The sequence below is a fragment of the Oryzias latipes genome, chromosome 12 (assembly GCF_002234675.1).
Source record: "Oryzias latipes chromosome 12, ASM223467v1".
NCBI lineage: Eukaryota > Metazoa > Chordata > Actinopteri > Beloniformes > Adrianichthyidae > Oryzias > Oryzias latipes.
This window is the reverse complement of record NC_019870.2, coordinates 30,051,885-30,063,393: the sequence shown is the minus strand read 5'-3', so window position 1 is coordinate 30,063,393 and position 11,509 is coordinate 30,051,885. Positions and strand designations below refer to the sequence as shown.

At 49.0% G+C, this 11,509-nt stretch overlaps 1 protein-coding gene across 2 annotated transcripts; it reads left to right on the top strand.

Moving 5' to 3' along the window:
• The first annotated feature begins 996 nt into the window (after positions 1 to 996).
• LOC101160707 (carnitine O-acetyltransferase) lies at positions 997 to 10,748 on the top strand. Of its 2 annotated transcripts, none has more exons than XM_020699938.2 (14): positions 997 to 1,117; positions 2,552 to 2,842; positions 2,963 to 3,081; positions 4,624 to 4,677; positions 4,823 to 4,988; positions 5,087 to 5,261; positions 5,958 to 6,136; positions 7,587 to 7,687; positions 8,271 to 8,390; positions 8,506 to 8,628; positions 8,966 to 9,101; positions 9,349 to 9,411; positions 9,785 to 9,922; positions 9,991 to 10,748. In XM_020699938.2, exons 1-14 carry the CDS (start codon positions 1,091 to 1,093, stop codon positions 10,204 to 10,206), a joined length of 1,908 nt encoding a protein of 635 aa, XP_020555597.1. In that variant the 5' UTR covers positions 997 to 1,090; the 3' UTR covers positions 10,207 to 10,748. The 2 variants fall into 2 exon arrangements, with proteins under 2 accessions (XP_020555597.1, XP_023816488.1); XM_023960720.1 differs by having other exon boundaries at positions 1,100 to 1,317.
• The last annotated feature ends 761 nt before the right edge of the window (positions 10,749 to 11,509 follow it).

The following is an 11,509-nucleotide window of genomic DNA, read 5'->3' as shown; positions in this document are numbered from 1 at the left end:
CTAAGACCTTCCCGTGTGCAGTTTGCATGTTCAGGGGGATTTTCTCCATCAGTGGATGGATGAGGGGTGGTGTGGTGCAGTAATGCCTGCTGGTAACGTGATGTATTTTTGTCCAAATGAAAACACAGGAAGCCCTTTTGGAGGAACGACCTCCCCCTTTAGGCAGTCTGGCCCAGAAAATGATTGGCTTCCTATGAAAACAGAGCAAAGACTAAATGCCTCAGGTGGTCCGTGTGCATCCTAAATGCAAAGAATTCTACAAATACATACATAAAATACTTAACCTAGAAAACATTGTAAATACTGTTCACAATAATAAGAGAAAAATATGAAGTGAAAATGTTTGGTCCCTGAAACCAAGCAGGATTTTTTCAGCTTAACATTAGCAGTAAATAATATTGTTTATGGGAGTATGATTGTAGCTACATGTTATGTTAAAACAATACCTTAATAGTATTTCATTTTGTCTTACGCTACTTTGTCACACCGAAAAGTAACATGTCAGTGCTTTACATTACTTTTGTAATGGGTTACTCTGACTCCTGGTCGTCTGCATCAATTCACAAAAGGTTGTGAATTGGACCTTTTTTAATTGCCAGTTAAGCCAAATTTTCATTTATTTTATCATCGTATGCACACAAAGACATGTTGGTCAGATTTTTTGAATCACCAAATCGAATGTAAATATCAGAATTAATGTTTTTGATGCCGTGTTATACTTTGAATTACACAGTTTGCTCAAAAATGTTCTTTTTTATTATTCAACAGTTTATTATTTTGGGTAAATAGTACAAATGGTCCAATGCACAACCTTGTTTTATACCATCTGGGCTTTAAATCAGATTACAAAACAATAAATGCTGATGTTCCGGTTGGACAGTTTCTTTTAGCTGTTGTCTAGTTCATAGTAAAGTTTCTGTTATAAAAAAAATATCTTAGACAAAATTAAAACCAGAACAGATTCAGAAAAAAAGGTTGGTAGTTTGGTCTCTGGTGACGTCACTGAGGTTTGCGCAGCGGAACTCCGGTGGCTGAGGGGGCGGCTCCAGGGCGGTGAAAGCAGTGCGGGGGGCGTTTCCGTGAGGGCAGTATGTGGGGCATTTGCAGCAGAACGGCGGTGAGTTCGGCGCCTCCGGGGTCACTCCCGGTCATCCTGGTGACTTTACCGGCGAGAGCCTCTTCCGCCTGGACATTTACCGCTGCCCGTAGCGGACAGAAGGCTCCCGGTGATCGGTCTCTGCTGTGTGTCTGAGGTGGAACGGAGAAGCTAATGCTAGCTGCTGTTTTTAGCTCAGGCTAACCTAAGCCGGGTCAAAGGTCAGTGTACAGCTAGCCAAAAACCGACCCAACCAGGCACGTGACCACTAGTGGATTGACGTCGAGCCTCGTTCTTCGTGTTGCTCTGCTAAACGTTTAAGACCGTGAAGTGAATAAAGATGTTCAGGTGAAGAAGAACACCTGGAAGCTGTTGGCTGTTGTTCCGAGACATGTTCCTCTGCCACGGCCACGGCCACGGTCACCGTCCGTGACGACGCCGAACGCTGCGGGTTTTCCATCCTCACTCTAACATTTAGGAGGAAACGGTTATTTCTTCACATCTCAGAGTTCTGTTTGTGAACCAGAGCTCAGGTGGTTGAGCAGGCCGTCAATGAGTGAAGGGTCGGCGGTTCGATCCCCTGTTGATGTGACACTTCCCCTCCGCGGCTCCACTGGTGCAGAGTGTCCGGTGATGGTCAGAGGGGCTGGACTGTCAGTCTGCAGCTGAGCTGATCATCCATCACCAAGGATGGATGACGGACACACTGGAAGAGCTTTGAGCGTCTGGAAGAGCAGATCAATCCATGATTGCTGCCTCCCTTTAGCAGAGCCCAAGTATACTTGTAGTACCCTCACTGCTAGAATACTGTACAGTACAACAGGAGGAGACCAGGAACCTCTGCAGAGTAATGAGCTGTAGAGCATCAGACTGTTCTCTGCCTCTCAGCACTAAGACACGCGTCTGAAGACAGTCATGGCGTTCAGCATGGCTGCAGGTCAGTGCTGTGAGCTCTTCTGTTTGTTCATGGTGAAGGATTCAAACGCTGAGCACAGACGTTCCTGACAGTAAGCTGACATGTTTGTTTCTGTCTGATAAAAAGCCAAATGACTGTGAATACTTTGGGGGAAATAGACCAGTAATTTAAATACATCAGAGTCTTAACTTTGAGGCAGTTTGCGAGTAAAGTCTGGATGAAATCAAAAAGTCACCCAGACTTCCCTTTGGGTGACGTGGATCTAGTTTGGTGCAGCTCTTTGTCTTTTCGTACAGCAGTGAACTTTTGTCCTCACTAGTCCAGAAATGTCTCAATCAGAACTCATTCCAGTTAAAACTCTTAGTGGTCTGCATGGTGTAGCTGATGGTTCCCAAATATCTGGATTGGAAGGCCTCCATCTGGTTGTAAGAACCCTCTGGATGCTGAGCATCCTCTGAAGATGACGGCCAACAGGAAAAGAGATTGACGCTCTGAGTGACGGTCAGACCCGTGGTGACGTCTCTGTCTGCCTGCTGCAGGTGGGGATGGCCAAAGCTTGTGGATTTGTCAGACCTCACCACTTTGTCAAGCCGGTGTGCGGGACTCGAGTCTCTGGGAGGTACCGGTCCCACCAGCAGGGGCTGCCCACTCTGCCCGTGCCCCCTCTGCAGCAGACCTGTGAGCGTTACATCGCTGCCTTGGAGCCCATCACAGATGTCGCTGACCTCCAGCACACGAAGACGCTGGTGGAAGAGTTCCAGAAGGCCGGAGGGATTGGAGAGAGGCTGCAGAAAGGCCTTGAACAGCGAGCCCGCCGGGCCGAGAACTGGGTAAAGTCCCCCCACTGTGTGGTTTATGTCTAGTCTGTATTTCACATTTGCTCATTTTGGAAAAGCAAACGCAGCATAATGGGCTGACAGGGACTGAAGCTGGTCTTTTGCGTTCTGCAGTTGTCAGACTGGTGGGTTCAGGTGGCTTACCTGGAGTACCGGATGCCGGTGGTGGTCCATTCCAGCCCTGGGTTGGTTTTGCCGCGGATGACTTTCAGCGATCAGGCGGGTCAAATAAGGTTCTTATCTTCATGGACTCCAAAGTACTGCTGCTTTTGAGAAACCTGCTGGTGATTTTTATCAGACCTTTTGTTTTAGTGTTAAAGATAAAGTTAGATCATCTCCCCCAAACCTGAAAACTCTGAGAAACAGGCGGCTAAAACTGTAGAAACCAGATTTAAAGACCCGCTCAAATGAAAACGCTGCTTTTAGCACAGTTTTGAAACGTAAAACTGTTTCTGAGTACAGCGTTTCCCCGCGTGTTCACGTGTCAATATTCACGGTTTCACGTATTCCTGGGTCATGTGACTCCTCCGGTTCATCACAAAAACTCACACCAAGACGCTTGCATGAGACTTCTGCGTCCAAAGGAGGGGCTGCGGGGGAGGGTGGAGCGTAGAGGAAGAGCACGCCGACCCGTGGGCGTCCTCGCCGGCTGCTACAGAATATCTCCCAGCTGGTTCCAGCGGTTCCTGAATCACTAGAACCGAGTCGGTGCCCCTGCAGGGAGAAATCAGCTCAGAAAATCTCCTGAAGCGCTGAAGAAGATAATCGTAGAGAATAATTATCATCCGGATGAATGAACGACGGATGAAACGGCCTCTTCTGGACGAAGATGACCTCTGACACTGACCTGACCTGATGAAGGAGGACAAACAGAGTCCTGGTTTTAAGACACAGAGACGCAGAGAGACTCTCCTGATGTCATAGAGGACGCTACGGTACCGTCTATTGATCTGGTGATCAATGTTCTTTAATGTCTCACAAAGCATCAGAGATGTTTCAGAGGTTTGGATGAGGAAACATCAGACATTCTGCAGCCTGGGGGGTGGGGGGTGGGTCTCCGTATTGCTGGATTCGGCGTACCCGCAGGCGTCTCTGGGTCCTAATGCCTGCAGATACGGGGGGATTCTGTATTTCTTCATTCAGACAAAGACATGCCTTTTAAAAACTTGCAGTTGTTACATATAAACTGCTGTCATCGTCCACAAGCTCCGCCCCTTTCTGATCATCCACCTGCAGACCAACAGATCCATGACCGTCTTAGTTTTCCTGGTCTTAGCTGGAATCTGGATCAGAACCGGACGGATGGATGGACGGATCTGACACTGCTGTTGGTTCTGTTCCACCGCTAACGTTAGCTTGGGGGTGTTAAAAGCTGTAAGCTGGCGGGAGAATGTAAACAAAGGGATGATGGGAAATGTGTGTGGGCTTACTTCTGCACCAAGAGTCCCGCCCACAACTCAGGCGAATTTCTGATGAGCTGCTGCCGCTCTGCAGAAACTATGTCTAGAAAACAACACAGGCTTGTGCCGCCGCCCTCCATCAGCACTGAAGATGAAACCTGGCTGGGTCTTTCAGCCTGACAACCATCCCAAACACGTTGCCCGGGTAACGAAGGAGTGGCTTCATGAGAAGCATTTCAAGGTCCTGGAGTGAACTAGCCCGTCTCCAGACCTCCCCCCCATAGAAAGTCTTTGGAGGGAGTAGAAAGTCCGTGTTTCCACTTTGAGAAATCCTTTTTTAAAGCAAATGTTTCATCAAAGTTTCTCATTTCACAGGTTTGCTGCCAAACTTATCGCAGGTGTCCTGGACTTTAAGACAATGATTGACAAGTGAGTGTTCACCTCCCTGAACCTGAAGCATGTTTGTGTCTGGTTGAGTTTGGGACGGCTGCGGTGTTTGGCACACAGCCGGGTCCGGGTCCGGGTCTGGGTCCGGGTCCGGCGGGGTTCACGGTAGACCTGATTCGTGTTTCAGTGAGACTCTGCCGGTGGAGTACATGGGGGGGAAGCCCCTGTGTATGAGCCAGTACTATGAAGTCCTGTCATCCTGCCGGATCCCTGGTCTGAAGACAGACTCTGTGGTGAACCACGCCAAGAGTTCACCCCCCCCCAGACACATTACTGTGGTGCACAACTTCCAGGTGAGGCGCTGAATGAGAGGCGTAGTCATGACGATGAGCGGCTGTCACTCAGGGACTGAACCAGCCTGTTTCTGACTCTTGCCTCCGCATGGAACCAGTTCTTTGAGCTGGATGTGTACAGCGGGGATGGAAGTCCGCTGACGGTGGACGACCTTCACGTTCAGCTCCAGAGGATCTGCAGGGCTTCACCAGAACCCAGTGCTGAGCCTGTCGGCATCCTCACCACCATGCACCGGGACGCCTGGGGAAAGGCCTATCTCAACCTCATCAAAGGTCCCTCCCCTCTGCTCTGAGAGTTCTGCTACCGGGTTCCGGTACCGGGTTCTGGTACCTCTCGTTATTCTGTGAATATCTGAGGGGACGAAAGTGCTGGAGCTTTCAGCCAAAGACTAGAAGAAACTCCAAGGAGCACGAAGATTGAATTAATAGCATAATGACATTTTTAGGAGGCACTGCACTCAAGGACTGCATGAACCTTTGCAGAGGAAGGAAGAAAAGGGGTTTAGGTCCCTGTGAACCGGTTTCAGAGCTGCAGCTCAGGTTCTCAGAAGGAGCAGGTGAGAGAGGAGGAGAAAATGCCTCCATTTGGGTCTGTCAGGCCAAGATTCTGCTCTTTGAGTCAAATGGACTCTGAAAGGCTCATCTGAGTATCTCCTCCTGTTCGTCCCCCGTGGGGTTCTGGGACTTCTGCTCCCCCTTCTGGTGATCATTCTGAGCCCACGGGGTGAGATCTTGGGGGGAGCCCCAGATGGAGGGAGATCATCAGTGGTCTTGTGTGTCTTCCATGTCACAGTTGGTGGCTGACTGAATACTTTTTGCCCCCCTGTGGAAGGGATTCTTGATGGAAGGAAGGATGAAGCGTATAGATGTGCTTTCAAAGGATCTTTTCCGAAATGTTGTCTTTGCTTTTCTGACCCGAGCGTATTCAGACATGTGAATGACGGCTTACCCGGTGATCTTCTGCTCCAGATCCCACCAACAAGGACTCGGTTTCCACCATCCAGAGGAGCATCTTTACGTTGTGCCTGGATGGAGCGAGGCCTCCAGGCCCGGAGCAAACGTACCGCAGCAACGCTGCCACTCAGATGCTCCATGGTGGAGGCAGCCAGCAGCACAGTGGCAACCGCTGGTTCGACAAGACTCTGCAGGTGATCTGCCGCTTGGGTTCGGCTCGTTCTTCGTGGTCCAGGATGGAGAAAAGCCACTGGAAATGTGTTTTGATGGTCCAAAGGCCGCCGCATAGAGGGCTTCGGCCGTGATGCAGCTGAAGGCCGTTTCACACAGACGCTGCCGGCGTTTTCCACGTGTGACGTGTCAGTCTTTCGTGATCCATGCGTGATATTGGTCATACATACGTGTTGGTCATTCGCTGATGTGCACAGACGGTTTCAGTCGACGGGTCTTTACATGAATTCAGTTTTGAGACGTTCAACAGTTTTGTTAGTTGATGATAACGCAGCTTAAGACTATTTTACGTAGTTCATACACAATGATGTCAATCTAATGCAATTGTCTGGATTTTTGTGAGATGCATACACAAATGTTAGATCACGTATACGACGCACACATCACGTTAAATTGACGCCTGTATTTAGGGGCAGATTTGGCTTTTATGTTGGTTGACGTGGTTTATTCCTGACACATCTGTGAACATTTCACATTTCATTTCACGTAAAGACCCACATCTTTTCTCTCTCTCCCACATAGATTCATGCAGGACCATATTCATCTGTGCTGTGTCCATAGTATGTAGCGGCTGTGAGAATTAGAGAGTCCCTCACAACACAAAGATCATGACAACGTGACGTTAGTTTGTGTTTTGATCAGTCCAGACATGCTTGAACTATTGAAATCTTTGTGTTTTGCAGTTTTTAGTCTTGTCAACAATCGGTTTAGGTCATCCAAAGGCCTAAATGCGTCTTTCATCATCCTCTTCATTAGTGCGGCGGTTTAGCAGACGCCTCCTGCCTTCTCATTTCTCTGGGTTTCAGGCCGTTTACCTTTCAGTTTAACAGTTGTGCAGCAGAAAACGGTGAGGATTGGCTTGCTTTGCCTGTGTGGAGCTCAGAGTTTGACCCCTGACCTTACAGATCCGGTTCCTGCAGCAGCATCTGAAGCTTTTATGAGCAGCTGTTCTCCACCGATCTGAAATGTTCAGGTGGATTTTTATCTCTTCCTTCCTTCAATCACCACTTCTTCCTGAGAAAGGGAATCAGGGAAACTCTTGGAACAGATTTGAACTCTAGAAAAAACAGCTTTAAAGATCCAAATGAAGAAGCAGATCTGATAAATGAGGCCCAGCTTTTGTTGTCCTCCTGCGTTCTCCTTGTTTTGTTCTTTCCTGGATAATAATGTATTTTGGGTCTGAAATGGTTCCATATTTCTTCAGTTTAGTGGTTGGTTCTCCAGAAATCCCCTAGAATATGTGGAAACGCCTTTGGACTGGAGCAGAGTTCTGAGGAGCTGATGGAAGCTCCAGCTTCTGGATTTTGTTTTCTATGTACAGAAACCAAGCAGAGGTTAGAAAACTAACGAGGTCCGGTTCTGTGAAGTTAAGGATGCTTATCCACATTTCTTTGTCTTTTCTTCTCATTTCAGTTTATTGTTGGAGAAGACGGGTCATGTGGTGCAAACTACGAGCACGCTCCAGCTGAAGGCCCGCCCATCGTGGCCTTAATTGACCACGTTGTGGAGTTTACGTACGTAAAGAAGACGGAAACAAAGCTGGATTACCAACTTTTTAAAACTATGAAAGTATAGATTTATGTAAATTGGAAAAAAACCAATGAACTACTGAATAACTGTGTTATTAGCGGTTCAACGTCTGTTGCACTTGAATGAGGGATAAACGCTGAACCCCTTTGTTTCCATGGTGACAGAGACCATCTGTAGATCCAGCTTCTGTCAGTCAGTCTGTTCATGACTGACAGCTTCTCACGTCTGTTTAAACAACAAGTAAAACCATTTGAAACAGAAGTCCAACCTAAAAAGCCTCGGAGGTTAAAGGTCAGACAGTCCAGCTGGTGACGGTTTGCCGCTCAGGCTGACTGACCGTTTTAATTAAAGTCGTAGATCTGAAAGCCGCTGCGTTTATAGCAAAAATTGAAAACAAAGGAAAGACTTGAACAGCATTCAGCCAAATGTCTGTTATATTTGAGAACTCAAGCATGTTTAGATTTGTGGTGCTTGTTAGTGGATCTCAGGTCCAACAAAAACTTTGACCTCTTTCTATTCTGGACCTGAATAAGTCTTAAATGTCATTTGTGGTGTTTTTGGGAACAGGAGGACGGCGGAGGCAAAGGGGTCTCCAGCAGCATCTTTACCTGAGCCCCGGAAATTACCCTTCAACATCACGCCAGACGTCCAGACAGACCTGGAGGTGGCCAAGCGCAGCATGAACACGTGAGGGAGGCGGCTAAGGGCTTGACCACAGCCGTTCCAGTCGTCTTTCATTGACCTTCGGCTCAGACGTCGCCTCTGTCCTCGGTGCTGACCGTGTCCCCGCCTCTCCCCACAGACTGGCACACGACCTGGACATGAAGGTCGTGGTGTTTGAGCACTTTGGCAAAAACGTCCCCAAAACGTACAAGATGAGTCCGGACGCCTTCATCCAGATGGCCTTGCAGCTGGCCTACTACAGGTAGGGTTGGTTCTAATGAAGAACGCGTCTTTGTGCAGAAAAGTGTTCTAAGGGAAGCACGAGAAGTTAAAACACCATTTTCTTTGGAGGGGGGCTTTAATGAACAAGTCAGTCTTGGTTTGATAGTATGAAGGCGTCAGTCCTTTGGATTTAGTTCCATTTCCTTCCTCTCTAATCAGACATCAGTAACAGATTTAAGAAGTGAAAGATTCTTCAAACGAATGCTAACGCTGAGCTGAAGACCCTGAGCCAGAGGGACGGGGTCTCCTGGAGTTTAGCTGCAGGAAGTTCTCTGTCTGCATTGATGTGTCCAGCATGGAGGTTTTTCTGTCTGCAGGTTGCTCCGCCGCTGCTGTGCCACGTATGAAAGTGCATCTCTGCGGATGTTCAGACGCGGCCGCACGGACACCATCCGCTCGGCCTCCAGCGCCTCTGCTGCCTTTGTCCGGGCCTTTGATGACCCCGTCAGACAGGTCAGACCTGGATTCCAGCGCTGAAGAGCGCAGTACCTGCTGCAGTAGCAGACGTTTGTGCGCATGCCATCCTTTCTGTCAGCTGTTCAGCTGCAAAGCTCAGCCAGGCTCAGCAGATGAGCCTTTTGTTACCGCTCCATCTGCCATACACAGACGGAGCTAGGGCCTTCCTGCATCAAGCTTTTATTGTGAAAGGCCAGCGCCAAAGCCATTGATGTGTAGAGTCGATCCGTGTCTGTGTGCACAGAACTCTGAGAAGCGGGAGCTGCTGGAGAACGCCGTGAAGGCTCACAGGTCGTACACCAACATAGTGAGTACTCAGAGAAGCTGTGTGTGTGCGTGCGGGCGGGCGGGCAGGCGGGCGGGCGTGCGTGCGTGTGCGCGTGTGTGCGTGCGTGTACACATACGCTTGCATCTGGTGAGGATCCACCACTGTCAGTGGCGTAGACTCCGCCTACTCTTTGATCACTGCACATGTGCTGAAATGCCAGCATTTCGTTCTGCTTGGTGAGTAACGGGGAGAAGGTTACACAAACCCACCAGAGTTACACTGCAGAGAAATTTCCCATCAGCCAGTTCACCAAGCAGAGCAGACGTCCTGCGGGACAGCAGCTGGGTCAGGCGTGGATGGAGGGTTGGGGGGTTCTGGTGAGGGTCTGGATCAGAACTGTTCTTCTCTCCAGGCTGTCAGCGGTCAGGCCATAGACAGACATCTGCTGGGCCTGAAGCTGCAGGCTGCTGAGGAGAAGCTGAGTGTTCCCGCCATCTTCACAGACCCCGCCTACGCCAAAGCCTTACACTACCAGCTGTCCACCAGCCAGGTACCAGACCACCGTGATCACCTCCTCCTTCCTCAGCAGCTGGGAAACCTGGACTGTTTTCTGCTCAGGTACCCTCCAAGACCGACTGCGTCATGTGTTTTGGTCCGGTCGTACCAAACGGCTACGGCGTGTGCTACAACCCCATGGAGGACCACGTAAACTTCGCCGTGTCGTCGTTTAACAGCTGTCAGGAAACAGACGCGGCCCGTCTGGCTCGGGGGGTGCAGGACGCTCTGCTGGATATGAAGACGCTCCTGGAGAAGACTCCCAAGTCCAGACTGTGAGGATGGAGGATTTCTCTGCACGGAGCCTCATGACTTGACAGCTGGAAGTTGATCGTTCAGCCAGTCAGTCAGTCCTCTAATCTCATGAATCCCACGTTGCACTTTGGGGGTTTTCTCCCCCCCCCCCCCCCCCCCCCCCCCCTATTGGCTCTGATGTAACGGTTCACAGGAGAAGAATCAGGCTGAGAATGAATAAATGGATGAAAATCCACCAACAGATTTCCGAGTTCTGAAGGATAAATGTTTGTGATTTAAACAGCTGATCTGTTCAGGAACAGACTAGCGTGCCTTAAAGCCGATCAGAACTGCTTCGTAAGTCATCTTGTTTTTGTGTTTTTGTGTGTGGAAGTGCAATAGCGTGTTGGATGGATCATCTGTAAACCGACTGAACCTCCTTCAGTGGAGGCCAGGCTCTTCCTGGAAAGCTCTGTCCGCAGCTAAAATGAGATGGAATTATTACATTCATAATGAAAGAATGTTCTCACACTAATTATGATCACATCCACATTTTGTCTTTCAATAAATTCACGTCCAACCTTTGACTTTTTCTACTAGGAGTTTTTCATTTGTACCTTTGGTTACAGTGGAGGAAATGAAGCTTTACCCACTTAAACAGAAACTACAGTCTGTCGTCCTGATGCTCGGTTCATGTGAGCAGTGAGACGGAAAGAATTCACTTCATAGAATGTATCCATGTCATTCAGGAAAATAAGTCTGTGAGTCTCTAGTCAGAAAGACGTAGGACTTTGTGGCTGAACCCTCAGCAGCTCAGAGGTTGGTGATCAGATCAGGAGGAATTCTGCTCCACTCCTCTTTGGAAATAATTTCTGATGTAGATTTGATGGCTGTTGCTTAGCAACCGTCAGCTTCAGCTCTCCAGAGGTTTTCTAGAGGACTGGGGTCCAGAGGCCGGCTGGACCGCTCCATGACCCCCACCTGCTGCTTCTTCAGACGTTCCTTGGTTGTCTTGTTTGTTTTGGGTCATGATCCTGTTGGGGGACCCGTCCACCCATTTTAAGCAGGTTCTTCCAGGAATTGACGGTGCATGGCTCCGCCCATGCTCCCATCCACACCATGAAGCAGCCATGTGCAGAACAACACTCCAAACCATAATGTTTCCACCTCCATGCCTGACAGTGGGGATGGTGTTCTTGGGGTCATTTCTCTTCCTCCAAACCCAACGGGTTGAGTTGATACCAAAGATGAGGGTCTGATCCAGGGGTCGGGAACCTTTTTGGCCAAGAGAGCCATAAACGCCACATATTTTTAATTGTAATTTCCAAAGAGCCATACAATAATGTAG